A 26,556-nucleotide genomic window follows, 5' to 3' on the forward strand; every position below is an offset into this window, starting at 1 on the left:
TTTTCTTTTTAATGGATTGTTTTCTTGAGGATATTTTAATATTATAAAAGTTTTGATCCAGTGAACTATTATTCTACCGTTCACTATTTTTTATTCTGATCCGTTTTCAACAAACGTTGTTAACCTCGTTAATTAGACTAAGAGTTATCTTTTTGTCAGATTGATATCAAAATCAAAGTTCTTTTGTAACACAAATACATTATTATTTATTTGTTTTGCTTTTAAAGCATCTTGGGTAATAAAACAGGTATTAAAAATCTCGTCTCAAGTATTTTAGATGTAAAAATTCCTAAAATTAACCCAACTAATTTCTATATATGCTTAACTTGCAATGATTGATCGTCGAAATTTTTAGTTAAAGTGAAATGTTTTATCGCCCTAAACAACAAAATTTATATTTGCATTAAAGATCACTTACAAAGATTGAGATTTTAACCACATTTTAAATTTCATAATCTGATTTTCACTGCAGTAACTTAACGGAAAATTTTTGCTTAACCTAAACCCCTCACACGACATCCCAACTATTGTGAAAGCGACTTTTCCTACTGTAAACAAAGCGTGAAAATAGTTAGAGGTTCAACAAATATATACCCGCCATTATCCCATGTTTGTTTTGTTTAATAACTGTAAAGTTCTTCTCTCTACTTGAATAAAATATTGGAAATATATATTTTTTCTTTCAAAACTATTATTACAAAAAACTTTATTCTAGTAGGTAACTGTTTAATTAAGAATTTGTGACCATAAAATAAACAGTATAATGTCGCATAATAATACATACCTGAAAACAATATTTTTTTAGAAAACTCATGCATTGTTAGGATAAGAATTTTAGAGAAGACAATAGAATAGACGCTTCTTTGGAGTAAGAGGTTGGGTTAACAAGTTCAAGCAATAAAAAAACTCCGAAACTTCATTTTGTTTAGACTGGGGTTATCAAGGTCAAATAGCGTGGTTTAAAAACCAAAGTTGAAAATGACATCCAATCAAGCTGATACAGTTTCCCAAATTATTGCTATTCAACGTGAAAACGAATCTAAATTTAAATCTATTGAAGTTTTTAAAGAAGTTGAACCTTATATTGATCTTGGAAATCTCCTTTTGTTAGATTTACAGCCTATTAATTCAGACGAACTTAAGTGAGGTTTTTTTTTTTTTTTTACTGGATTGTCTTGGTCAGAATTATGAACATAAAGCGTCCTATTTCTTGCATACATAACAAGACCTATTGCTAGTATGGCATTTTTCTTGAGGCATTTCTGTAAATTTTTGATAATATCCAACTTTTTTTTGTTGGATTTTCATCATTTTTTTAGTATATAATTTGTATGTCTCTTTTAAAAATGATTTAAAACTCAAAAGTAAAAAAAAAAAAAAAAGAAGAAGAAGAAAAGAAAAGAGAAATTTTTACTTAGCATAGGTATTCTGTTACTACTGCAAGGATTAAAAAGTTTTTAAGATGCATATTTAATTGGGCTTAAAGACCAACAATCTTTTTTGTTCAGGATATTCAAACCACCAAGTAATTAATAATGCCCTAAATGATAATAAATCATTTTTAATCAAATTATCTCAGAATACTAAATAAAAGATAAAAATCAACATTCCTAAAGCAATTTACTTGTTAAAGTTATTTAGTAGGCTATGTGTAATTTATTGTTTCAAACTTAAACTTTCTGTTTGAATGCAAATCAATGGAATAAATTCATCTGTTTAAATGAGATAAAATCATCAGTTTTCTAATTTTGTTAGAGCAAATCATGAACTGTTTTTGAGTGAACTTGCAAGAGATAATGCACAACTTTTGTTTAACCAGATATGGAAAGTAAGTTCTAAAAATACTTTTTTCTTTTTTTATTGTTGATATTATCGTTGTTTGTTCTGTTATTATGTTACTACTATTACAAATACTATCATTCTTTTTATTTATATATGTCTTTTAAATAATAATTTTAATAGGTTTTTTTTAAAATTATCATTGTTTACTAAACATCTAAAGATAATTATTTTATTAAATCTATCTTTCTTTTAACATTTTAATTATCCAAAAATCAAAATTTTTTAAAAATTGAGTTTTTCTTTTCTTTTTTTAAATTAGCTTCCTATTGAGCATATGGATAACATTGTATTAGCAAAGGTAAGTCATTTATTAAAATAAAGTTATTAAAAAGTTCAATACTTGAATAGTTAATCATGCCTAAACATTTTATACAGATTAAGATATCGTGTGCTATTTTACAACCTAGTAGTTTGCTTGATATAATATAAAATATTTACAGTTTTACAGTTTATAAAAGATGTCTCTCACTCTTATTGCATGAACCTTGAAGTTTCTGTATAAGATATATGATCTGTAAATAGACTTAGGGAACGTATTTTTGAAAGTTTTTCAAACACAGTTTAAAGTACTTTGCAAAAAAAAGTTTTTAAGATACAAACAAAATACATTTTTCAAAATGTATTTTAAATACAAATACAAAATAATTTGAAATGTATTTCAAAATACTATCAAAATACTTTTGCTCAAACAGTGGTTTATGTCCTTCAATAAGAGTACATCCCCAGCTATGAGAAATGTTTATTAGTTCAGTATACCATATGTACAGTACTACAAGAGAATTACTTATATTTAGTATTAAGTACTGTTGGCTTTCAGCAAAGTCAACTTTTCAAAATCTTTGTCAGTCAGACAACCTTGCTGGTCTTGTAGGATAATTGATCCAAATGAGAAGAGCCTTTCCACTGGAGCTGATGATGTCATTGCTGTGTTGTACTTGATAGAGACTCTTTTCATGTGCTCTGATCCTCCAAGTACTACAATATTTCAATTGAAGTTTGATTGTTTGATTCTGGTGAGCAAAGTAGTTTTTCATCTTGATCTTCATTTTCATTTGACTAATTATTAGTCATCATTTTGGAGATCTCAATGTTGTCAGTGCTCTTTTCATTGAAGCTTTTTAGGTATCTGTAGCTTATAAGAGTGGTTGCTTCAAAATTTCACACTTGCCTTGGAAAATGGTCTTCAGCTTGAAAATATTTGATTTCAGACTGGCAAGGAGTGCATCTTTGACCTGAGATTTATCTTGCTCCAAAATGAACTTGAATCTTTTTTGTAATTCTTCCAGTGCCTTTTTGAGAAGCGGATTTTTGTACTTGAAAGTTTTTTCTTGCATGCACTTAAGCAAAGTTTCAGTCTTTTGCAGTACATGGATAGCCATTCCAAAGAATTTTGCTTCACCTTGAATCAGTTTGCTTCACCTTGAAGCTTGTTTATTGTAACTGAAATATCCAGATCAAGTTCAAGCAAACATTTCAGGCATAGAGTTCATTACATGCATGAAATTCCAGTGAGTGATGCAAGGGCCGACTAGACTTTCTTTGCAAATGTTCAGGATGATTTCAGCTGAATTGAGGTAGTTGCAAGTGTTTCATATTGAAGTAACTTTTGCAAGCAATTAAGACATGATCTTTTTGTGTGCAACTGAATATACAACTTTCTTGATGTCCATTGTTGCAATCAAGCTGAGCATGTGAGAAAAGCATTGTTCTTTAGGTGGTAAAATATAGAAATCTTTTTGATCTTGTGTGGCATCATCTAAAATCTTTTCAAAGACAACCTGATCATCTTCTTTGTCACTATTTTCATCCTCACAGCTGATACCAAGCTTTCTGAAGGCTTTTGCATAGTTGGTTGCATTATCTGTGACAGTTCTGGTGATTTTTAGGTGGTTTAGTATAAGTCTTTCATGGATTCTTTGTATTTTCTCAGCAATTGCATCAAAGGAATGGGTTACAAAAAATCTTTCACAAGAGATGGCAAATGACTTTCTTTCCAGAGTCTTTTCATTGATTTGGTGAGCTGTCATGCCAAGAAAACTTCTCTTCTGATTTGACTATATTCCAGCTGTTGTACAAACAAAACAAGCAACCTCTAATTCCTTCTTGATAATTGTCATTTTTGCTTTTAACTGTTCACCAATTTTGTTGGCCAATCTTTTGCCTGAGATTAAATGACATTCCCTGGATGAAATCTTATTGACAAAGCTTTGGAATTGCAGCATCTCATCTAAGGATAATAGCAAACTGTAATTTACTACAAGGTTTGCGATTTCAGTAACAGCTTTAACTTGAGAACAACTTTTAGCTGCTTCCAGCCTTGACAAATTGAAGGATGGATAATTGTGTTAAATTCTTACCTTTGTTTCCTTCTTCAATTTTTGATTTTTTGTCATTTTGATAATCTTGTAGTGCTGGTGGATGCTTTTGTTTTAAATGTAAGAGAAAGTTTGAAGTTGCATTTTGTGAGCCACTCAAAGGTGGTTTTCCACATAGACAGAGACTACATCTTGCTTTTACTTTGCCATCCAAGTCTTCATTTATCACTTCAAACAGTTTTCCATCAAGCAAACTGGCTACTTTTGCCATGCTTTGTTGAATTTTGATTTTTTTTCAAAGCAGATGTACAATGAAAGAAAAGTAAACAATAAACATCAAAATATAGATTAACAGGGTAATAAGTTATTAGCACCAAAATGTTTTGTGTAAATATGAGACTTTATATAGTGATACAAAATAGTGCATACTAAACATTATGAGCTGCATGTAATGAATAACCTAACTGCCTAGAGTACTACAAAGAACTAACCAATACAGATTCAGTAAATAAAATAAAAAATTTCTTGACACAAAATGTTCATATTAGCACCAAAAAAAAATTTTTTTCAGCTGAATGGAGAAATTTATTTTGTTTTTTGAATGTTCAAAATACAAATACTTCTTGAAAAAAGTATTTAAAATGAATTACAAAATACTTTTCAAAAAAAGTATTTTGATGCAAATGCAAAGTACATTATTTTGTATTTAAAATACATATTTGTATTTTAAAATACAAATACTTCCCCATGTCTGTCTGTATATATTTAGTAAAGGCTAGATACATAATCACAGAGTTATGCAGAGTACTTATTTATTTTTAAAGATAATTACTGATGATATTTTAATTTTTCAAATGCTATATATATATTTAAAAAGTTTTTTGTGAATAAATACACAACGATCCTTATCAATATTATTATTTTATATTTCATAATATTATTATTTTTAAGTGTTATGATTTAATGTTATAATATTTTATAAGTGTTGTAATTTTCATAATACTACTAATTTTAAGTGTTATGATTTAATGTTATAATATTTTATAAGTGTTGTAATTTTCATAATACTACTAATTTTAAGTGTTATGATTTAATGTTATAATATTTTATAAGTGTTGTAATTTTCATAATACTATTAATTTTAAGTGTTTTAATGTTATAATTAGTTTCCATGTTTTACTTGTTATAAATGTTTGTTATTAAACGACTAAAAAAGTTTTCATTGTATTTTTCTATTAATTTGAATTTTTTAAATTACTTATTTTTTTCAGCTACCAGAACCTTTAACACTTTTACCTAGAGAAAAACCTGTAAGTTCATTTTTAATGATTGTTTACTCTCACAGCATAACCCAAGTATTTTTTGGTTTGTTTTTATGCAATCTTCAATTTTCATATATTTTTACTTTGCATCATTTATATAATTTTACCTTGCTTAAAATCATTAACCTTGCTTAACATTATTAACCTGAATGATTCAGTTTTATGAACATGAAAAATGTTAATTATACAAAAACCTCCCATAGTACTTTAAAAAAGAATGCTTAGACAGTTTTTTCTCTTGTAACTTAAATAAGTTTGTAAGTTTTTAAATAATTACAAACATGAGCCAAGCAGATAAATCAAACAAAATAATAAAAGAGTATAGAATAAAGTTAAAGAAAAATAAAGATTAAATTAAAAAAACAATAAAAGTTATAACAGAAAATAAGTGATTCATCATATCTACCAATTTAACAATATTAAACTATATGCAGGAACAGTTACAGTGTTAATACCATGCTTTTAAATGTTTAAATTCCTTCAAATCTCTTTATTCCCATATTTAGATTCCAAAAGCTAAACCTCCAACAAAATGGGAAATATATGCAAAGAAGAAGGTATGAAATATATTAAAATAAATAGTAAAAATAATTTTTTGGAGCAAAAAACTGATTGGGTTGGCTTACTAAACACTAAAATGTAATTTGTTGAAATAGACAAAAAATTTATTATGAGTACAAGCAATAATTTTTGTATTTTTTGTGCAGTGGTCTGGTTATTTGTTATCTCTTTTTATAATTTTTTTATTGAATAATATATGAAGTAAAGGGTTTTGTATTCAGAGACTTGCTTACTTTAGAGTTTATAGTAAAGTTGAAAAATACTTTAAAGTATTCCAAAGTGGTGCCTTTTTTTATAGCTTGGTGAGAAAAAGCAAACAACTAAGAGCTTTTTTTCTATTATGCAACTTTTTATTCATTTTCAATCAATTGTGGTTTTTAAAAGTTTTCTTCTTCAGGGTATAATGAAAAAAAAGAGAAGCAGAATGTTATGGGATGAAGAAGCCAAGGTTTGAAAATAACTTTACAAAGAAATATTTTCATAAAGTATAAAAATTTCATATTATTGAATTTAAAAAATGATTTCATAACTTTTTTTTAATAATAAAAATGAAACTAAAAAATCTTGCTTTACTTTTTTTAGGCATGGAAACCCAGACATGGATACAAACGAACAAAAGATGACACTAAGGAGTGGTGCATTGAAGTTCCACAGAATTCTGGTAAAAAAAACTACCTACTTCATTTCATAAATGGGTTTATGCTTGGAAAAGAAAGAACTAATTTCTAAGAAATTAAATTTAGTAGTAGTGTTGCTTTGCCTCCTAAAAATTTTCATTTCCATTTTAAATATTCTTATGAATATTTGGCTTTTTGATAACCAAAGTATACTTTTTTGTTCCTCACCTTTCATGCTATTTTTAGCAACATAATCATGGTTATGTTTTTAATTTAAATATTTCTTTTAGAATAAACAAATGAACCAAATCTGCAATCCTTAACAAAATTCTGCTTCAAATTAAACTAGACTAAATTGAATCCTTTTGGCCTTTAGATCAAAATGAAGATCAGTTTGAAAAGAAAAAAGCTGAAAAAAAAGAACGAATTGCTAAAAATGAACTTAAAAGGCTTGGAAATATTGCCAGAAATAAAAAAACAGGTATGAATACTAAATTTAATCAAATTAATTGATATTTTTTAAAAAAACTGTCAAAACAAGCTACACAACTCCTTTTTATGAAGGTATTGAACTATATTTAAATGCAGGCTACCTTGTTGTATACTGCTAATAATCTGTTATGAGTTTTTCAAACTATCTAACTATTACACTTTTTTTTTTGGTAGAAAAAATAGAAATTTATTATTTTTTTCAGGTTCACTCACAAGCTCACAGTTTAGACCAACCCAAACAAAAGACAAAGAAAGAGTATGTCTGCATTTATAAAAAAGTCTTGACGTTTCTCTGTTATAAACTGGTTATTAAATGTCAAATATTTTTCATACATCTTTAGGTTCTAAGTGTTTTAAATGTATGTTTCTTTCTAAATCCACTTTTATGAACCACATACTTACATTTTATCCAGTCAACTGATGCAATATAAGATATGTTTGTTTAGTTCTTTTTTAATTGGTACCATAATTATATATATAACATTTAGCTTCTGTTAAATTATATCTTTTTAAGTCTTTTTTAAATCATAAGTATTTTCAATTACTTTACACTATAAATTACATATATCATAAGTATTTTCAATTACTTTACACTATAAATTACATATATCATAAGTATTTTCAATTACTTTACACTATAAATTACATTTATCATAAATATTTTCAATTACTTTACACTATAAATTACATATATCATAAGTATTTCCAATTACTTTACACTATAAATTACATATATCATAAGTATTTCCAATTACTTTACACTATAAATTACATATATCATAAGTATTTTCAATTACTTTACACTATAAATTACATATATCATAAGTATTTTCAATTACTTTACACTATAAATTACATCATAAGTATTGCTTAAGTTTGGGAATAGTTTATTCACAATGTCGCAAAACAGTTTTTTAATTGCAAAGAAAATTTGTTTAAAATTAATAAATTATGTTTATTGGACATCTTTTTTTCCCTAGCCATCTTTACTATCATCTATGACTTTACTTCATCATCTTCATTTATGAAACCTGCATCTATCCATCCAACTGAGATCATGCAATGTCTAATACTTGCTAAGAAATATTTGATTAGTCTTGAGTATTTCTAGGTTTCTTTGGCTTTTCAGATTCAGGCTGTAGACCAGGAATGAGCAAGTTATCTCCAGCTGGTTTATCCCTCACTTCAGAGGGATGTAAATCTATCTGTATAATAGTCTTTTATTTAGAAGTATTTTTACTTTGTCTATTAAGCTGTGTTATACTTATTGAACCTTTTTCTATTAAGCTTTGTCTTACTTATTCAATCTTTTTGTTTCATGGATATCATTATAAACTGTTTATGAGGCCAAAAAAATTTTTTTACAAGCCATTATTTTTATAAACTTTTTTTTAAAAGATAATAAAATGGAATTTTTCTCAACAATTTCTTTTGTGTTAAAGTGCATATTACATTATATATAAACTTTAGAATTATTTTTAATTTTTGGTTATAAAATTTTTTTTAAAAAATCATACTGTTTAACACTAGGACTACTAGACTTGTGACCCCGCCTAGAACTACTGAAAGGAGTCATTTTGACTCCTTGCTTGTTTTTCGTTTATTTTTAGAGTTTCATTTGTGGTTATTTATTAATAATTGTATTTTTTGTAATGTATTATTATTGTGAGATCCACCAGTAATGCTTTTGATTGTTTTTTTTTCTGCTTTTCTTATTTTTCTACAGAAAATAACAATAATTATAATAGACATTTTTCAAACATTTTTTTTTATTCAAGTGCACACATATAAACAAAAACTGAAGAACAAAAAGCAGTGAAAATGTAGGTGGAGGAGCATAAAAATGAAAATATGGAGCAGAATTCACCTTCTAAACATTTGGTGTTTCGCAATTTAGGCATTGCCTTTGATTTATGGCAGTACATTGCCCACACAAAGACTTACCACAAGTCTTACAATTGCCGACAGATCTATTTTTCTTGCACTTTTCTTTGATCTGGCAAAATTTTGTTTGAACCATCACTTCTGAGCATGTTTAAACTTGGGATGTGGAACCCTTTTCCCTATCTGTGACATAAGGACCACTCAACTCTCTCACAAACGTTTGCAAAAATGCCTTGCGTAACATTTTTTTGTGGGTAATCTCCTTGAATATCTTCCATGCATTTATACCCGCAAAGTCTAAGGCATTTTCAAATGCATGAACAGGCCATCTCCTTGTGCATGTTCGTGTGGTATATTTTCGTGCCATCTGATCCACTACATCTACTCCATATTTTGTTTCAATGTAAAACTTTACCGTTTATGGAGTTTTTTTAGCAGAATCGGATGCAACAACATCTGGATGGACGGAACTCAAAAAATGACAACATTTTTGTTGACCTTTCCTTGATATACTGTAAATGTAAAATTGTCTTCATTTCTAAACACTTTAGTGTTGTACAATTCCTCTTTCATGGATTTTATTTCTTTAGGCACTTCTTGCCTTATCTTCTTCAGTGTTCCCACGATGGTTGTTCCTTTGCTTTTTAACTGTTTAGCTAATTTTACTGAAGTAAAATAATTATCGGTTGTAACATTGCGACCTTTTTTCAAAAACGGGTCCAATAACTTCATTACCACATGGTCAGCTAAACGGTCCTCAGCGCGGCGTGTGTCATCTTTGCCTAGATAAGGGAAGCCATTTGCCAGATATTTGCTATCCTTATCAACAGCTAGCCAGTATTTGTGGCCATATTTATCTGGTTTGGAAGGCATGTACTGCGTGAATGGACACCTAGTTTTGCTTGGGAAAAGTTGCTCATCCACCGTTAGGTATGGGCCAGGTTTGTAACACGCAATACAATTTTCAATAAACCTGTCCCACACAGTAGAAAATAGAGCAAACTTTTCCGTTTGCAGTCTCTCCAATCAAGTAGATTTCTCATCACATCTGAGAAACCTCATAATTTCAACAAAGCGGTCCCTAGACATTGTTGCTTTGCAAAACGGTCTTCCCCAGTCATTACACCAAATACTGCTAATCAAGTGACAGTTCGTGCCAGATATTCCACGAGCATAGAATATCGCAATGAATGCATCTAGCTCCTCATCAGATAGAGTAAACTGTAAATTATTGTTCCTGCATGCTTCTGCAAGCGTACATTTCTTTATACGTGTCAATATATATGAATCAAAAAATAAACGCCATGCGCTCAAAGGACTATCGATAATGATATTTCTTCTGGCATATCCTGTAGGGCCAGGTGCTTCTCGAAGAATATTTTGGCTGTCACGCCTACCAGGCAAGTGTTCTCCAATTTAAACAGGTTTCCATTGAATACCATCTGCTGAAACTAGTATTCCTTCAGACTCGCCTTCTCTGGTGTTTGTTGTTGCATTACCTTCGCCGCCATCGTTATCTGTTGTTCTTTCATTTCTGGGATGTTTTGCTGATTTTTTCTGTCCACGACCAGGAGGATGGTCACGAGGCAACATAACTGCATGAGCCCTATCCCCAGTTGATGTGCTTGGAATATCTGAAAAAAAGTTGATGAATATTTAGAATTTTCAGGTACAGAGCGTAGTTTCATACTTGAAGCTCCGCTCCGAACCCCGGGCTGGAGCCGCTGTCTGGGACAGAGCCATGCTTGCGCGTAAGCAAGCGCTGCTCTGTCCCTGACAGCAGCTCCAGCCCTGGGTTCAGAGCGGAGCTTCAGGCATGAGCGGGCAGGTACAGCCTGTATTGCGGCAAGAATGTCCAGATGGCTATTCAGCCAGAATTCTGCTAGTGTGCACAGGCCCTAACTCAGTGTGTGGAAGAACAAATAAGTACACATAACTACTTACCTTCTGGATTTGTTCCTTCTGAGTCTTCAGATTCACTTGATATGTTCTGAGGAATGAAATCTTCATCACTGTCAGAATCAAATACATGTTCCTGCAATTTGGATTCCGATTCATCCTCCGGTATGGATAGAAAAGTAGCCAGAATATCCTGAGGCTTTATCAAACATCTTCTCTCCATATTCCTCACAAATTCCATAATTCTATATAGTTCCCTGCTGAAAAATAGAAATGAAATGAAAACTAAAAGAAATGATAACTGTTCTGCCACCTTCAAAAGTAGGTGGGCTGAATTAGTTGACAGACAGCTAAACTATTTCATAACAATTCATACCTGTATGAGTCTTCAGAGCTCGCATGTCTGCGTCTGTTCTCTTTGTCTCTTCAGCTGAATTGAAAGTAAAGTTACTATCCAGAATACTGTCTCCTGCTAGAACCTTAGAAAAACACCACCCTTCATTAGCATAAGATAAGAGCTTAGAGTAAACAAGCTATTTTGTTGAGCATTACACAGTAATACAAGCAGGTAAAACACAAGGAAAATGTGAAAAGTTGACATGTAAATTGAACTACATCTATATGAACATCAGGTTAAATAAGACAGAGTGAAAAAATTATGCACAAAACTTCATAGCAACATTTAGTGACAAAAGGACCTCAAAATATAGTAGGGAGTTAAAATGACTCCCTTCAGTAGTTCTTGGTAAATTTTGAAAAAAATGCGCAAATTTTTCACCAAAATTATTTATTCTCACAAAATCTTTTTTCACATCATATTTGAGGAAAAGTCACCAAGTTTCAAGCCGGAATTCTGAAAAATGTAGTCACAGAAGAGAAATAAAAAACGAAAGGAGTCAAAATGACTCTATCAGTAGTTCTAGTGTTAAATATTTATCTAATGCTTTTAGGTATCTAAAGAAATTGATGTTGCAAAGTTATCTACTGCATCAATGGGAAAGTTCCAGCAAAAATTGGTATAGTAACTATTAATTTATGAAAACTTATAGAGATCATGAAAGTGATCAGGTTTTCTGGTGTTTTTTTTTTTGTTTTTTTTTTTTAAATAGTAAATTAAAACAAAATATTTTTTTTTTTATTTTTAATCAAAGTATAACATTTTGATATGATAATTATGTGAAGAAAGCCAAAGAATGGAAAAGATAAAATTATTTTAGAAACAACAACAAAAACTTTAAATTTTGTCCAATCAATAAAAAGTGCAAGTTGCTATTTTAAAAACAATATAAACATTTGAAAAGAAAACATAAAAGTTTTTTGCTCAAACTTTTTAAACTTAAAAGTGTTATTAATGCTGCAAATTTTATAAACCATTACATAGATTTAATAATTTATATTACTCTGCAAATTATATATTTATTTATATATTATTATATATATATTAATTTAATAATTTATATTATAATTTATACAAATTATATAATTTATACTCTGCAAATGGGATGAATGGATGATTTTTTATCTCCTGTTTATCAACTGTAGTTGGGAAAGACACAATAGATATTTCTTTACAAACTTCCAAACAAAATTAAGCAAAAATATTTGCTTTCATTTATAACTTACAAGTTTTAGAGATGGCAGAAAGGAACAAATATTTTAAATTGATCGTTAGCTATCATTTAACTAGCATAAAAAAGTTCTGGAATATTCAACTAATTTTGATGACTTTGTTTTTTAAAATTACTTTTATTACTTATCAACTGGTGCTAGCAACAAATCACAAATCCCCTTCTCATAAAAATTGGTTTGTTTTTATTTTAAAACAATGTATTACTGTTTTGACTTAATGTTATTTTTAAAACTATTGGTGTTTTGCATTGAGTAAAAAAATTTATTTGGCTGTTGGTCTTAGGATAGATAATTAAAGTTGGAATTGGATAAAATAGTTGCCTGGTAAATCATTCAATATCATTTGTAAGAGAAAAAGAGATACACGCACCATTTTTTTGTTACCAGTGCAATCTATTTCAAATAATTCAAATTTGTAAAATAAAAAATTCAGTTTTAACTGGACTACTCTCTAATTTGATGTGGTTTTTGTCAAGAAAAATTGCAAGATAAAATGTATTTTAGTGATTCTTAAAGAAATTTTGATTTTTAAAAATAGTGATAAAGCAGTAAAATTTCTTATCAAGTTTGCTTGAACCTATAAATGTTGGAATATATTTAAGTGTGTCATACCATGTTTTGTCAAAGTATTCACAAGAGAAATGAGTAATCACTTTCTATTCTGCTTTGAAGTTTTCCTTTAATGCAATAATAATGATATTTCTGTGATATTAAGTAATGTGAAAATATAAAGTGCTGATTCATCATGTACCAGCCTATAATTGAAGTCTGTTGCTAACTTAACAGTACACTCAGCACAGTTAGGTAATTTTCATGCTTGTTTTTTTTTCCATGTAAACCCCATGTAGTTGGAGTTTACATTTTTCAGAATACCTAAGCTGACTTCTGGCACAGTACAGGTAAAATCTTGCATAGCATTTGAAAATCTGAAATTGTAACTCAAACATTAACTCTTGTAGTATTTGATGAAGTTGTGAAAAACGCAACTGCATCAAATACTGAAAGAATCAATGAAGTGTACAGCCTTCTTGAAAGAAAAATGGATCAAAACTATTTATGGGCGGCATTGGTACTCTTATTGCTGGGCTTTCCTAAAAGTTTGGAGAACTTGTATATTTCATGCAGCTTTTTCATAACTGAAGGTCTTAACAAAGATTTTTTGGATTTGCCAGTGAAAAAAATGGTTGGCACAGCTTCTTGCTAGACTGCAGCCAATTTAGTCAAGAACTTGGCTTGCTTTAGTGATGCTGAGGAGTTTGGGTGATACAGAATTTAATGATTACCAAAAAGAGGGACAAAAAACAGTTCCTGCTGCAAGTTGTAGAAAGCTACAGAAAAGCATTGCTAACTAAAACAAGTTGGGGTGCTCTGAACATTATTCAGTTGACTTAAAATTTATCAGTAGGATGAATGTTTTATCATGCAGCATCTTTCTGAAAAATGCTCCTTGACATCAAGAAAAAAAGTTTATTTTGGAACAACCCACTATGCATATGAATTTGTTTATCAAGTTTGACAAAATAAGTATAACAAAAGCAGAAAAGTAAAGTTAATTTAGTTGTCACTAAATATTGGAATAAGACCATGAAAATCTTAGGAGTTCTTTTTTTCACCAATTAACATTTAAGCATATTGCCACTTATGTTTTCAAAAAAAAATTTGAACTAATTTAATGTGCAGTTTTGTAAAATGTGCAAGCATCTGGATGATTTTTTAAGTGGTAGTCTACCATCTCTGATGGTGTCTTCTTCAAATGGTAGGTAATAATGTGATTGGGTTTGAAGGTACACAATAAGCAGGTGTACATATTTAATTGAGTGTTGATATCAGTTGTTGAACTATTCTTTAATCAACAGTAAAGGGTGTAATGAGTTGTAAAGAAGTCGACTGTATATACCAGCATAAAACATTAAAGTTATTAATGTTTTATGCTGGTATATACACGAAAAAGTAATTTTACTAAAAAGTTTTTTTTTTTTGTTAAAAATAAACTTAATTAAAATTAGAAATTTAGTTTATGAGGTTAAAATTAAGCGATCTCATTTCATTAAAAAATTGCGTGAGCTCTAAAAAGTCCAATGAGGGTTGTGTGTTATGTAAACAAAATACAATCTTAAAACACAGACCTAACATTTGAAAAAAGTTGTTGACATTATCTTTTGGAAAAAAAGTTTAATTATCCAACCAATGTTTTGGCTGATGCAAGGTTAACAATATTCGCTTAATTATTTACAATAATTAAAATAGTTATCAGATTTGTTATGTTGAGCAAATTTTCTAAAAAGAAAACATTAGGAAAAATTTTTCTTGCATCAAAAGAATAAATTTTCTTGCATTTTACAGCCTAATGAAAAAGAAAACAAAAAGACAGGCAAAAAGCGCAAGGTTTGTTTTTAGTTTAAATTTTTTACATGGACACCAAAAGTATTTGTTTACATTGAACTCAGGCTAGCTCTATTTTTTTTTTGGCAGAATAATATTGTAATTGTTGTTTTTCTATTGTATAATATTATATAAATTATATTTTTTAGTTTGAATCTGTATCAGGCAGTGGAGTTGGAGAAAAGCAACGTGCTCTTGATATCTTAAAAAAATTAAACAAGCCGGGAAAAGTTGACTTAACTAAGGTCAGAATAATAGTGATTTTAAAATAGAGAAAATTTTATTTCCATATTGCTTGAGAATTAACAACACAAACTTATATTACTTATTTTAACTATTAAAATTGCCATGCTCTTTAATATTGTTAAAACTTCATTTTAATAATTGATATTTTATAGGCTGTAAACAAGAAACTTTATGAAGACAAAGTTGAGTGAGTACAGTGTTTAGTTATGTATATATATAGAGTTGGCATCAGTCAAATTTCTCTTAGGTTTTTCAGTCAATATAAAAAATAGGAGGTCTGATCAATAAAATCACTCTCCTTACATCCATCTTGATATAATTATATTTTACACTTTCAGTATTTTTTTGTTTCCTGCAACTGCAGTGTAATTTTTTTGTATCCTGCAACTATAATGTAATTGCCATTTCATTTACAAGTGTTCTCAAATTAAGTATTTTTCAACTGCAAGCTGAAATGAAACAGAGTTTTTAAGTTAAAAATAGAGCAAAGGTTTTGTGGTCAATAAAACAGATTTCAACATTCAGAGTTTTTCTAAACTAGTGATTGAGTAAACATCAACAATCAGTGCTCTTGTTTGATTGAAAATGTCTCTAGTAAAATTTTTTTATCACCTGAAAATACATCCAAATAAACTGCAACACCAAAGATCTATTTGGAGGAAAAAAGTAAGTTGAGATTTACAAAGAAGAAAGTTATAGAATCAGTTGTTTATGGTTTGATGACAATAAAAGATTTCACTCTTAGGACCACTAGCCTGGTATCTGCCCTAGTTGAAGTTATGTTAAACATATTTTTCCTGCATTAGGAATTTCTGATATAGAAATTTCAATTAAAAAATCAAAAAAGAAGCAGTAGAATTATTTTTTATAGTTGTAACAATTTTTATGTTTTCACATCCTTGAAAATTTAAAAGAGAAAACCAAAACTTCAATAGCTAGAACTTTTCTTCCTTGTTTTTTTTTTTTTTTTTTTTTAGTTTTCTAATTTACACAAAAACAAACAAATTTTTGAAATTATAACATTTTTTCCTACTTATTTAACATCTAGGGGTTCATCAAAGTTGTCTTCAGGAAAGGTGAAAAACAAGAGATTCCGTAAAGGCAAACAATCCACTCTTGATAAGATGAAATCTAGAACTCTTGGGAAAAGTAAAAAGAAAAGATAATGTGACAGCACCTTCTGTATTGAAGGTCATAAGTTCTCTATGCTTAGAATACCTGTAATAGACATCTTATTTTTATGAGAATATCCTACAAAAAAAAAGCAATAAAATTTGTTTACTGTTTTCTTCATTCATTTTTCTTGTCTCAATTTTTAATGTCATGTGCAAAGTATTTTTGTGATTTATTTTTTATGAACTTTGAATCACAGTGTTTAAAAATGTTTAGAATTAATAAAAAATTGCTTTCAATTGTTTCTTAAGATTAAAACATTTCCTTTATATTCTGATATTCAAAGAGTATCTCTGATATATTTACATTTTATGCTTAATGAAAAAGATTGAAATTTTATGCTTAATGAAAAAGATTTATTGAAAATAATTATGATTATAGTTATGATATTACTTAAATCTAGCAAAAGTGTGGCAATTGTTTTTCAAACTAAAATCAAATCTTTATCTCCTTTAATTCATAAAATTACTATTCTTTTGATTCTCTAAGTTTGTTAGATTCTTTAGTGTAAAAATAATGGGAGTTGGAAAAAGTGTTGTGATTTCTGAAGAGGCTCTCGATTTTTATGATGAGTTCACTATTATAAAAAGTGTTTCTTCTTGTAACTGCCAAGATGTCATACGTCTATTAGTTAGTCCTATTGAAATTAAAGGAAGCATTGACAAAAGTTTGTGTGTAAATCCTTCTTATGTTGTTGTATTGGTTGACCAATTCTCACCTAAAAAATGTTTCAGTATCTACCGGACTGAAATTCTTCAAGATGGGGAGAATAATTTCATGTAAGTTTTTTGGCTTCGCATCAGCATTTGGTTTTTTGAATGAAAAGTAGTAAATATAGAACTTTTATATCAGTCATTTGTATGAGATCAAATTTAAGATAACTTGTTTATTTAGACATACTAAGTTACAAGATTACAGAAAAAAAATTGCAATGCATCACATAGACTATGTTATTGTGTTTCCACTCTAGAAGACATTGTGCTACTTGATTAAAACTGTTAAAATTATTTTATAACAAACTTTAAATAACAAGTTTATGTATGAATATAAACTTGTTACACCGAAAAACTTTTCTGTTTTAAAAATATAGAATTCTATTTCAATAAGCTTCAGAAAATTTGATTTATCTTAAAAGAATGATATAGAAGTTTGTACTTTATTTGTCAATAACAGAAAAACGAAATGTCAATGCTTAATTTTGGCTGCAACAAAGTGTTTTGAAACATTGAAAAGCTTTTGATGAAAATGGTATTACTCTTCTTAAAATCTTTCTGAAGCTTGAAAATTCTTGTTTTATAACCATATGTAATCCATAAGTTTTAATTGATTTTTTAGTGAGCTCAGCAAAATTTTACTGCCCTTTATTGATCAATTTAAAAGCATTTACAAAGTGGATAAGTTAACTTCCTTAATAAAGTCATGTCGCTCTAATCCATCATGGGATGTAAACAAAGTTGCAGAAAGTTTGCTTCTTCCTGAGTTGAAGGAAGATTATTCTATACAAGAGCCTAATGAAGAAGAGGTAATTTACTTTATGAAGTGCCTTATGTTTGTGGATTATTGTATTTTGCATGCATAAAAACAATAAATTTTCTTAATTAGACTAAGGCAGCTTTATTCTATTATTTTAAGCAAATGCATCAACAAGCTTTGATAGAACTAATTCAGCGTGAAGAGCCAATGTTTGCTCATGATTTTTTTGGTAGTACTTCCCTTCAGTTTTTAACAGTACGTCATCCAGAGTTGGTAACAAATTTTGTTTCAACTATTGATTTGTTGCAACAAACAGGTAATGATTTGTTGCATGTTAAATAATGCAAAATATTTTAAGTATTACTTTTATAATATCATAAAAAATATTTTTAAAAAAGTGAATTTAAATTTCTGTGTTGGCACAAATTAAGAAAAAAACCTCATGCATATTGACTAACTTTTTCTTAATTCCCTTTTGAATTGTTTTTAAAACAGTTTGATACTGACATTGGTATTAAATGCAAAAAAGCTTTCATTACTGTTTAACATCCCTCGTATTTGTAAACAATTGCTTATCAATTAGTTCATCAAAACTTAATTATTTCTTTAAGGCAAAGACTTCAAGGAAGCTTTGGATAATATCACTAAATATACAGAGTCACCAATACATGTGGCCATTCGTCTGTCTCAAGAGAGTGTACTTCAGTTTTTACTAGAAAGAGGGGTTAGTTCATTGACACTATGTGGTCATGCATACCCTATTCATCTCACAATGAAGCATGAAAGTAAAGGATGTTTAAAACTTTTATTGGAACACGATAAAAGTTGTCTTTTTTTAAAAGATAAAAAATACAGTGGCTCAGCTTTGCATTGGGCAAAGAATACAGAGGTTTTTATTTAGTATTTGTATTAATATTTCTTAAGGAAAATAAAAAGTTTATTTTTTGTAGAGCTTTTTTAAACAGTGCTATTATTTTAAAAATTTCTTTGTTTTTTTATTTGACTTAAGCAAATTGATATTTTGGCAAGTTATGAAAATATTGATTTTAACACGCGTAATTCCAACAATGAAACTCCTCTTCATATTATGGTGCTACGGAAACGCCTTTCTCCTTGTATAGCTTTGATTTGTCATGGTGCAGATATTAATGTTCAAGACCAAAATGGTGTAACTCCGTTACATCTTGCTGTATTGGTAAGTTTTTAGGAAAGTTTTTTCAAATTTATTTTATCAAAAATGTAAAAATAAAGTTCTTTTCTACTCTCTGATTTTTTTTTTATTGCTTAGTAGTGAATTTTAAAAGGATTCAAAAATGTCCTTTTAAAATTCACCTCATTATATACTCAAAATATACTTTCATATACAGTGATGGTTGTAGAAATGAATTAACTTTAATGGTATTTCTTATGATAATTTACAAATTGGAACTTGCATTATTTTTTTGATGTAATACGATTATATGATGATAAAAACTGCTATTGTCAAATTTCATTAAGTGGGCTGATTCAACCAAATGGTGGAGAATCCCCTTTGTTATTAAAAATTGGAGTTTTTTAATAAAATTTTTAAGTGTGAACTGGAACAAGGTGTTGTAAATATTATTTGTAGCATACATTTAATTTTCTTGTAGCAACTGAAAATGGGGTGAAACAAAAATTGCTCTGTAGAAAAAAGAAAAATAATCTTGAGTATGTTATCTAATGGAGTTATCATTTCTAGAATATTAATTCAAAACTGTTGTAAACATTGAAAAAAATAATACCACTAATGATAAAATTTTAAATTCACCACCAAGAAAAACTTAAACAAATACGGATCACCTAATTGATAAGATGTCTAAAAGAGATCCTTTTTTAACTTCTCATTAAGTAAAAGCCAAAATTGAAGAACAGTATCACATAGTTGTGTCAGCCCCAATAAATTGTCAACGTTTACAAGAAGCTGGCCTTCAAAACTCTATAGTAAAGAAGAAACCCCTTGTTTCAAAACAAAATAGATTAAAGTGATTAAGGTTCGCAAAAATGTTCCTAAATAAAAATGTTTCCTTTTGGAAAAATGTTTTAAGGAGAAATGAATCCTAGTTTAATCACTTCCATCAGGTGGGAAAGTATATGTTGGACATCCTATGAAACAAGAAAACAACCAATTGTATAATCTAAGGAAAGTGAAGCATGTCCTGGCATGGTATTGGTCCCCTGGTCAAAATTGATGGAAGTTTGGGTCAATACAAATACAAAGATATATTACAAAACATAATGGAGCTGTATGCTGATGATAACTTACCTGTTACTTGGATTTTAATGCGTGACAATAACCCAAAGCATGCTGCAAGATTTGTAAAATCTTAACTTCAGAAAAATAATTTTAATGTTCTAGAATAGCCCCCCAAACCCCTGATCTGAATCCAATCGAGAACTTATGGTATGATATTGGGGTGGCTTTATGACATAAATAAACCTCTAATTTTAATGAGTTTATTCAAAGTCTGGAATGCCACTGAATGATGTCAAATGCTTGTTAACAGTATGCCATCAAGCTGCAGTTACAAAGAATAAAGGCTACTCAACAATTATTGATGCTAGTTTAAATGTTTTGATGTAAACTTTTAAATAGAATACTGATAAATGGAAATTGATTAATCAATATTATCTTTCTGTTTTAATTTTCTTAATAAAGAAAGAAATTTTATTAACTCTAATAAAGAAAATGTCAGGAGTGCTATTTCTATGATCACAACTGTATATATTTATTTTTTCATATATATTCATATTTTCATATATATTCAGACTTTCATGCATGCATGCATGCATACATACATACATACATACATACATACATACATACATACATACATACATACATACATACATACATACATACATACATACATACATACATACATACATACATACATACATACATACATACATACATACATACATCTATGCATGCATGCATGTATGTATGTATGCATAGATACTTTTAAGACATTTACCATGCATGCATAGATACTTTTAAGACATTTTCTAAGTTAGATTATTTTAAACTTTTCTATAAATTATAAAACACTGTTATTTATAATAATATTGTTTTTCTCTATTTTTAGCAGATGATTTTGACATTTTAATATTGTTTTTCTCTATTTGCAGCAAGATGATTTTGACATTTTAAGATGTTTACTCCTTCTTGGTGCTGATGTTAACCTAAAAGATAACAGCGGTAAAACTGCGTTAGATTACATAGATCACAATCATCATTCCTCTAAAGATGTTAAAGACATATTTTCCCTTTTTCAAATAGGTGAGACCTTGTACATAATGATATAATTTTATAAATAATCTAACAAAATGGAATTTTTTTATTGGAATCTTTAAAACTTTAAAACAATAGTAGATGACTATTTGCTTTTAAGCACATTTTAAGGCAATTAATCATCTACTAATTACAAACCCTTCTCATTTGACTTACTGCAGTTCTTTGAAATGGCTCAAGAGATTTTTAGTAACTAAAAGTTTAAAAAAGTTAAAGTACAATTTGTCTTCAAAAGAAAGACATTTTTCTCATTAAAAAGTTCATTATTAAAGCTTTTGTTTTACATTGAAGTATTTTTGACATTTCAACAAAAAAACACTTTGAAGTTGAAAATTTTATCATTAATTTTACAAAATTTTAATCATTTTAAAATAGTGATCTGATAAAAAGTAACTCTCTATAATTTTTTTTTATTTCCTCTTTCCTCCTGCCTTTCCCTTATTCTTTTCCCTCCTTCCTAAGCTCTTGGAATATTAAAATTTCAAAAAGTTTTTCAAAAAGACCTACTGTAAAATTTTTTACAGTAGGTCTTTTTGAAAACCTTTTTGAAATTTACCTACTGTAAAATATTTTCGTAAATAATTTTATTTACATTTTGTTTGCATGGATGTATTTGAGATCATTAAAAACAAATTTTAAAATGTCTACAGATGCATTTTATATATAAATAATTGAAAGTTTTTATTATTTAGACAAAGATAAAATTCCTAGCACTATGTCCTTCCAAAACATTAACAACAGATGTTTACGTACACAGTCTGTTATGAAAGAGAAAACTAGCAAAGAAGCTGTTCTTTCTCTAGATGGCGGTGGAATGCGTGGGCTTATTTTAACTGAAATATTGCTGACACTTGAAACATTAACTGGATGCGAAATATATCAACTTTTTGATTGGATCAGTGGGACTAGCACTGGATCTTTCTTAGCTTTATCAATAGCAAATGGTATATTTTCAAAACTTTTTTAAAATCTTTAATGAAATAATATTTTAAAGTTATTACATTATATATATTATTTATCATAAAAAGGATAAAAAAATATGTTTTTAGGCAAAAGTCTTCGCTACCTGCAACGTGCTTATTTGCGTCTTGGTCGCAGTTGCTTAGTGGGAATTAGGCCATATTCTACTGAACTCATAGATTCTTTTCTGATGAGTGAATTTGGTGAAAATAAAAAAATGAGTGAAGTGGAATTCCCAAAGTAATTTTATTTGAATGTTTGGAAAAATTTCAGAATGTTCTTCTAACATTTCATCTTGTGGATAAAATGGACTCTTTCCTGAATTGGTTTTTTCAATATTTTCAATAATTTTGTTTTCAATGATTCTGTTATTTCTGAAATAGGTTAATACTTCCAGCAGTGTTAGCTGATAGAAGGCCAGCTATGCTACATTTTTTTCGTAATTATGAAGCTCCGTATGACAAGCATTATCAAATCAGAGATGCTAGATTTCCTCGACCTCCACTACCTTCTGGTAACTAACACTAAATTTAGAATACAGGGGTACCATAAGTTTGAGACCAAGTAAACATTTCACATTTGTCATCGTAAAATTTTTAAACAAGGTTTTGTAGGGTGCTGAGTTTAATGCAACAAAAAGTTTAAAATTTGTTCAAAATCAAAAATAAGATGAAATCCAAGAAAAGTTGCTACTACATTTTTACTTACATTAGATTTTCATTGGAGCTTGAAGCTGTTAATGGTGTAACTTGCAACAAAACCATTATAGGTCTGTATATGATATCTGAAGGTCTGAAGTAAAGCTTATGCAATTAGCAAGAGTTACTTAGTGAGGCTAGTAGGCAGAAGAGGAGGAAAAGAGAAAGAATGCTACTCAGCTTAACAAGGATGATATTTCTGTCTTCTCCTCTGAGAAAATGTTCACTGTTCATCTAGATCCAACTAAAAGTAAAATGGCAGGGTGACCTAATCCCTAAAGAAATGTAATAACACCCTGCCAATGTCATGGTTTGAGCTGGAGTTTAAAACGCTTTTTTTTTTTTTCTTTTTTTTTTTTTGTTCCCAAGGGTATAAGAGTACTAACACTTCATCTCAATCACCAAGAATCAGTTAATCAGCTGGCTAAAAAAAAGTCTAGGAATGGTCCCTGGGTTTTAACCAGAATTCAGTGCAAGCTAAAAATGCTAAGAAAACTAGTTTTTAAGAAATTCCATACGTCTGGACACCTAACACTTGGAGCTCTCCCTTTTCTTTGGAAATTAACACTTTTAACTTTTCCATTTAGTTTTTCACAAAGTCCATGAAATCAGCCTTCAAACTGTCATTAACGCCAGGAGAGGTTGTATTGAATTGGTCAGGTACTGGGTACTGAATTACTTTGTTTTAAGTTTTTCAATTTGTCTTGACTTTATGGCACCCCTGTACTACAAAGTAATCACCCTTTGTAAAATAACTCCTTTATTGTAATTTATCTATTTGATAAAAAAGAAGTGTTCTCTTTTACATGCAATTTATAAAGTCGTCACATTTTGCTCATAGACCAGTTGATGTGGTTAGCTACCCGAAGTTCCTGTTCAGCACCTTCTTATTTTCGATCGACAGGTCGTTACTTAGATGGAGGGCTTATAGCAAACAACCCAACCCTTGATACAATATCTGAAATACACAAATATGAAAAATATTTTGGAAAAAAAAAGGAGTTTCAATCATCAAACATCAAGGTGGTTGTTTCAATAGGTAAGGTTCTCTTTAGGAACTTGATGTAAAAATGTTAGTATCATGTTATTATAAAATTACACTTAAATTTATAATTATCAAATATAACAACTCATTGCTTACATTTCAACAAGCACAAAGAAATGCTAATGCTGAGTGGAAAATCAAGTTTATTAAAGTAGCTTTTCTTTTTTTAAGTAAGATGTTTTATGAGAATTATTTATGAATATGATTCTCTTCACTTTATAGAGATGTACAGCTTTGAATGTACTGTACATGTTGTGCGTGTGTACTTTTCTATACATAATTTGTTTCTACTCAAAGGGACTGGTCGATCTTCTTTGCAGCCGTTGCGTCCTATAGATATATACCGCCCTTCGTCGTTATGGGATACCCCAGAAATAATGGATAGTTTAAAAGGTTTTGTTGATCTTATGGTTGACCAGGTAATCAAAATATTCATGTTATCGAACATGAATGCTAGAGTACTTTAACATACTATGATAAAATATGACGAAAGTCATTTCTTTCATCTGTTGCAGTTAAATTATTTTATTTTTCTGTTCGTAGGTATCAGCCAGTGACGACCACGTAGTTGACCGAGCTGAAAGTTGGTGTGAAATGGCAGGAATCAACTATTTCCGCTTTAATCCATTTCTATCGAAGAACATTGAATTAAATGAAACCGACGATCGACTTATCCTCAGTATGGTGTGTGACGTAAGGAAGCTCATATCTAATAGAATAAATGATCTTTGTAAAGTGGCGAATCTGTTGCTCGGCAACGAATAGTTTATTTGAAGCTAACTATCTTCTATAAAATTTTATACGTGAATATTTATAAATTATATATTTCTTACAAACGTTAATTTTAAATTTATACACTTTAAATATTAGCAAAAAGTTACTCATTAAACTTTTTAAATCACCAAGCTTTTCAAAAAATAGCTATAATTGTAGTGTCATCATTTTCTTATTCATCTTCATTTTTTTTTAATAGGTTTTAGAGTATTATACTTGTATTTAATTAAATTTTTATAGCTAAATTCATATTTGAATGTAAATTAAAAGTCGTGAAATATTGTTCAAAATGTTGTTATTTAATTTATTAGAGAAAAGAGTTCGATACATGAACTTTCTTTTTGACTAGTTGCTTGAAGAACATGACAGTTATTTCACCCCATGGTTTAAGCTTTTTTTTTACATCTGGGAAGTTCTTGTTAAAGCCATCAGAGTTAACTTTTGATGAAATTTTTTTGAGTGAAAACCATGTTTTTTTTATCATCAACGGCGGCGATCGAAAAATAGGAAATATGTGCTCTACAACTTTTACAGACTTGATGTGATATCAAAAATGACAACCGTTTTCATTCACATCAAGTTCTATAGTGAATCCACATTATGATGTGAAGTATAGAAACATTACAAGTTTATTAAATCATATTGTTCAAAACTAGGGAATCCAATGCCGCCATTTCGTTGTAATAGAAACACGTCGTATTCAAGCAAAATGTTTAAATTACATTTATTATGTAACATGCAAAACAAAAGCATTAAAATAGTAATAAATTTTTTAAAATATTAATGAAATTGAATAAATTTAAAAATCACGACCTAAACCGATAACCACCTTTATTATCGAAAATAATTTACTGATATCCATGAATTAGATACCCTTGTTCAAAATCGTGAAATTTCATGATAAACAAGTCTGATATTAAGAAGTATAATAATTTGAAAATAAAAATAATAATGATAAGCATTCATCGAACAACTTAATCACAGAACAAATTTTTATTTGTCACTCGGTAAGTGTAAAACTAATGCACTTGAAACTTCTCAACGTTAAAAAAACTTGCACTTCATTCAACGTGATTTGATTTGAAGAGTAGAAAAAGGGATTTTTTCTACTCTTCAAATTCTATTTTTTTTTACCAGTTGTTGGTGGTTTCTACCAATTGTTGGTGGTTTCTACCAAGTTGTAGTTGGTTCGTGACATACTTTTCTCTAACAATTTTTCTGATCGGAAAAACGTTTTGCTCCCGATGTTTGTCTTTGAATCGCAACAAATTAGTTTCTATTACGGAGTAACGCACATTTTAAATTCTATTTTGAATTATCCATACATGACAGCCATTCGTTTGGAGCAAAGTGTTTGACATCATTGGACAAAATAGCTGTTAGTTACAAAAAAAGTTTAGGGTCTTTATTCATGTTTGCAAAAAAAAAAAAAATTACTTAAACAAATCAAAGCCAGATGGCAGTTCAAACTTGAATATTTTTTGTTTTATTGCTTGTTGATGAAGGAAAGGATTTTTTGGACTCTTTCCTCTGAGTCATGGATTGTTTACATATTATTCGTTGTGATTTACTTTTAATAAAATTTGGAAGGGAAGAATTTTCATAAGTATTAGCTACGAAAACTATTACTTACATTGTATAACAATAAGCAAATTTTTTACATATATTTATATTTTTAAATATTTGTAAAATATTTAAAAGAGTTCTTTTAAAATTGACTTTCTATTTATTTGTAAAAATCAACTCTTTTCTATAGAAACATATAGAAAGTTGAAATTACACAATTTTTGTTGTAAAATCGAAATTAAAATTCCGATTTTACAACAAAAATTGTGTAATTTCAACTTTCTATATGTTCAAGAGTGCTGGCCTAAAAAATCAATTTCTAAGTCAACTTGTTTTACAACTAAAGCAACACTTATTGTAATTAA

The 26,556-nt window shown here is 28.9% G+C and overlaps 2 protein-coding genes across 6 annotated transcripts; both read left to right on the top strand.

Annotated features, from left to right (window-relative positions):
- Window positions 1-908: 908 nt before the first annotated feature.
- Window positions 909-16,601, top strand: LOC145184162 (ribosome biogenesis regulatory protein homolog). The gene is made up of 14 exons (XM_090093035.1): window positions 909-1,142; window positions 1,756-1,828; window positions 2,102-2,140; window positions 5,429-5,467; window positions 5,986-6,036; window positions 6,438-6,488; window positions 6,623-6,701; window positions 7,034-7,138; window positions 7,353-7,405; window positions 11,883-11,948; window positions 14,905-14,946; window positions 15,093-15,188; window positions 15,342-15,376; window positions 16,238-16,601. The coding sequence occupies exons 1-14, from the start codon at window positions 979-981 to the stop codon at window positions 16,353-16,355; spliced, it is 1,011 nt and encodes a 336-aa protein (XP_089949161.1). The 5' UTR covers window positions 909-978; the 3' UTR covers window positions 16,356-16,601.
- Window positions 16,602-16,797: 196 nt separating this feature from the next.
- On the top strand, window positions 16,798-24,729 carry LOC145184126 (85/88 kDa calcium-independent phospholipase A2-like). Of its 5 annotated transcripts, XM_090093032.1 has the most exons (12): window positions 16,813-17,141; window positions 17,698-17,884; window positions 17,995-18,151; window positions 18,447-18,724; window positions 18,845-19,030; window positions 20,986-21,136; window positions 21,841-22,092; window positions 22,198-22,348; window positions 22,492-22,622; window positions 23,648-23,845; window positions 24,149-24,270; window positions 24,395-24,729. In XM_090093032.1, the coding sequence occupies exons 1-12, from the start codon at window positions 16,879-16,881 to the stop codon at window positions 24,614-24,616; spliced, it is 2,298 nt and encodes a 765-aa protein (XP_089949158.1). In that variant the 5' UTR covers window positions 16,813-16,878; the 3' UTR covers window positions 24,617-24,729. The 5 variants fall into 5 exon arrangements, 3 of the variants coding, with proteins under 3 accessions (XP_089949160.1, XP_089949159.1, XP_089949158.1); XR_016454110.1 differs by lacking the exons at window positions 22,492-22,622; window positions 24,149-24,270; window positions 24,395-24,729 and adding an exon at window positions 23,394-23,473 and having other exon boundaries at window positions 16,802-17,141; window positions 23,648-23,778; XR_016454111.1 differs by lacking the exons at window positions 22,492-22,622; window positions 24,149-24,270; window positions 24,395-24,729 and adding an exon at window positions 23,394-23,466 and having other exon boundaries at window positions 16,802-17,141; window positions 23,648-23,778.
- Window positions 24,730-26,556: the final 1,827 nt, after the last annotated feature.

Source organism: Hydra viridissima, unplaced genomic scaffold, assembly GCF_058129835.1.
Source record: "Hydra viridissima isolate aposymbiotic clone 2 unplaced genomic scaffold, HvirCarnegie_v1 scaffold_7, whole genome shotgun sequence".
Classification (NCBI taxonomy): Eukaryota; Metazoa; Cnidaria; class Hydrozoa; order Anthoathecata; family Hydridae; genus Hydra; species Hydra viridissima.

Bases quoted from the DNA above. Each gene is read 5' to 3' on its own strand.
- LOC145184162 (XM_090093035.1), top strand. From the start codon at position 979: ATGACATCCAATCAAGCTGATACAGTTTCCCAAATTATTGCTATTCAA. The intron at 1,143-1,755 runs GTGAGGTTTTTT...TAATTTTGTTAG, and splicing joins ATTAATTCAGACGAACTTAA to AGCAAATCATGAACTGTTTT. The intron at 15,189-15,341 runs GTCAGAATAATA...GATATTTTATAG, and splicing joins GAAAAGTTGACTTAACTAAG to GCTGTAAACAAGAAACTTTA.
- LOC145184126 (XM_090093032.1), top strand. From the start codon at position 16,879: ATGGGAGTTGGAAAAAGTGTTGTGATTTCTGAAGAGGCTCTCGATTTT. The intron at 17,142-17,697 runs GTAAGTTTTTTG...TTGATTTTTTAG, and splicing joins GATGGGGAGAATAATTTCAT to TGAGCTCAGCAAAATTTTAC. The intron at 22,349-22,491 runs GTAATTTTATTT...TTTCTGAAATAG, and splicing joins AGTGAAGTGGAATTCCCAAA to GTTAATACTTCCAGCAGTGT.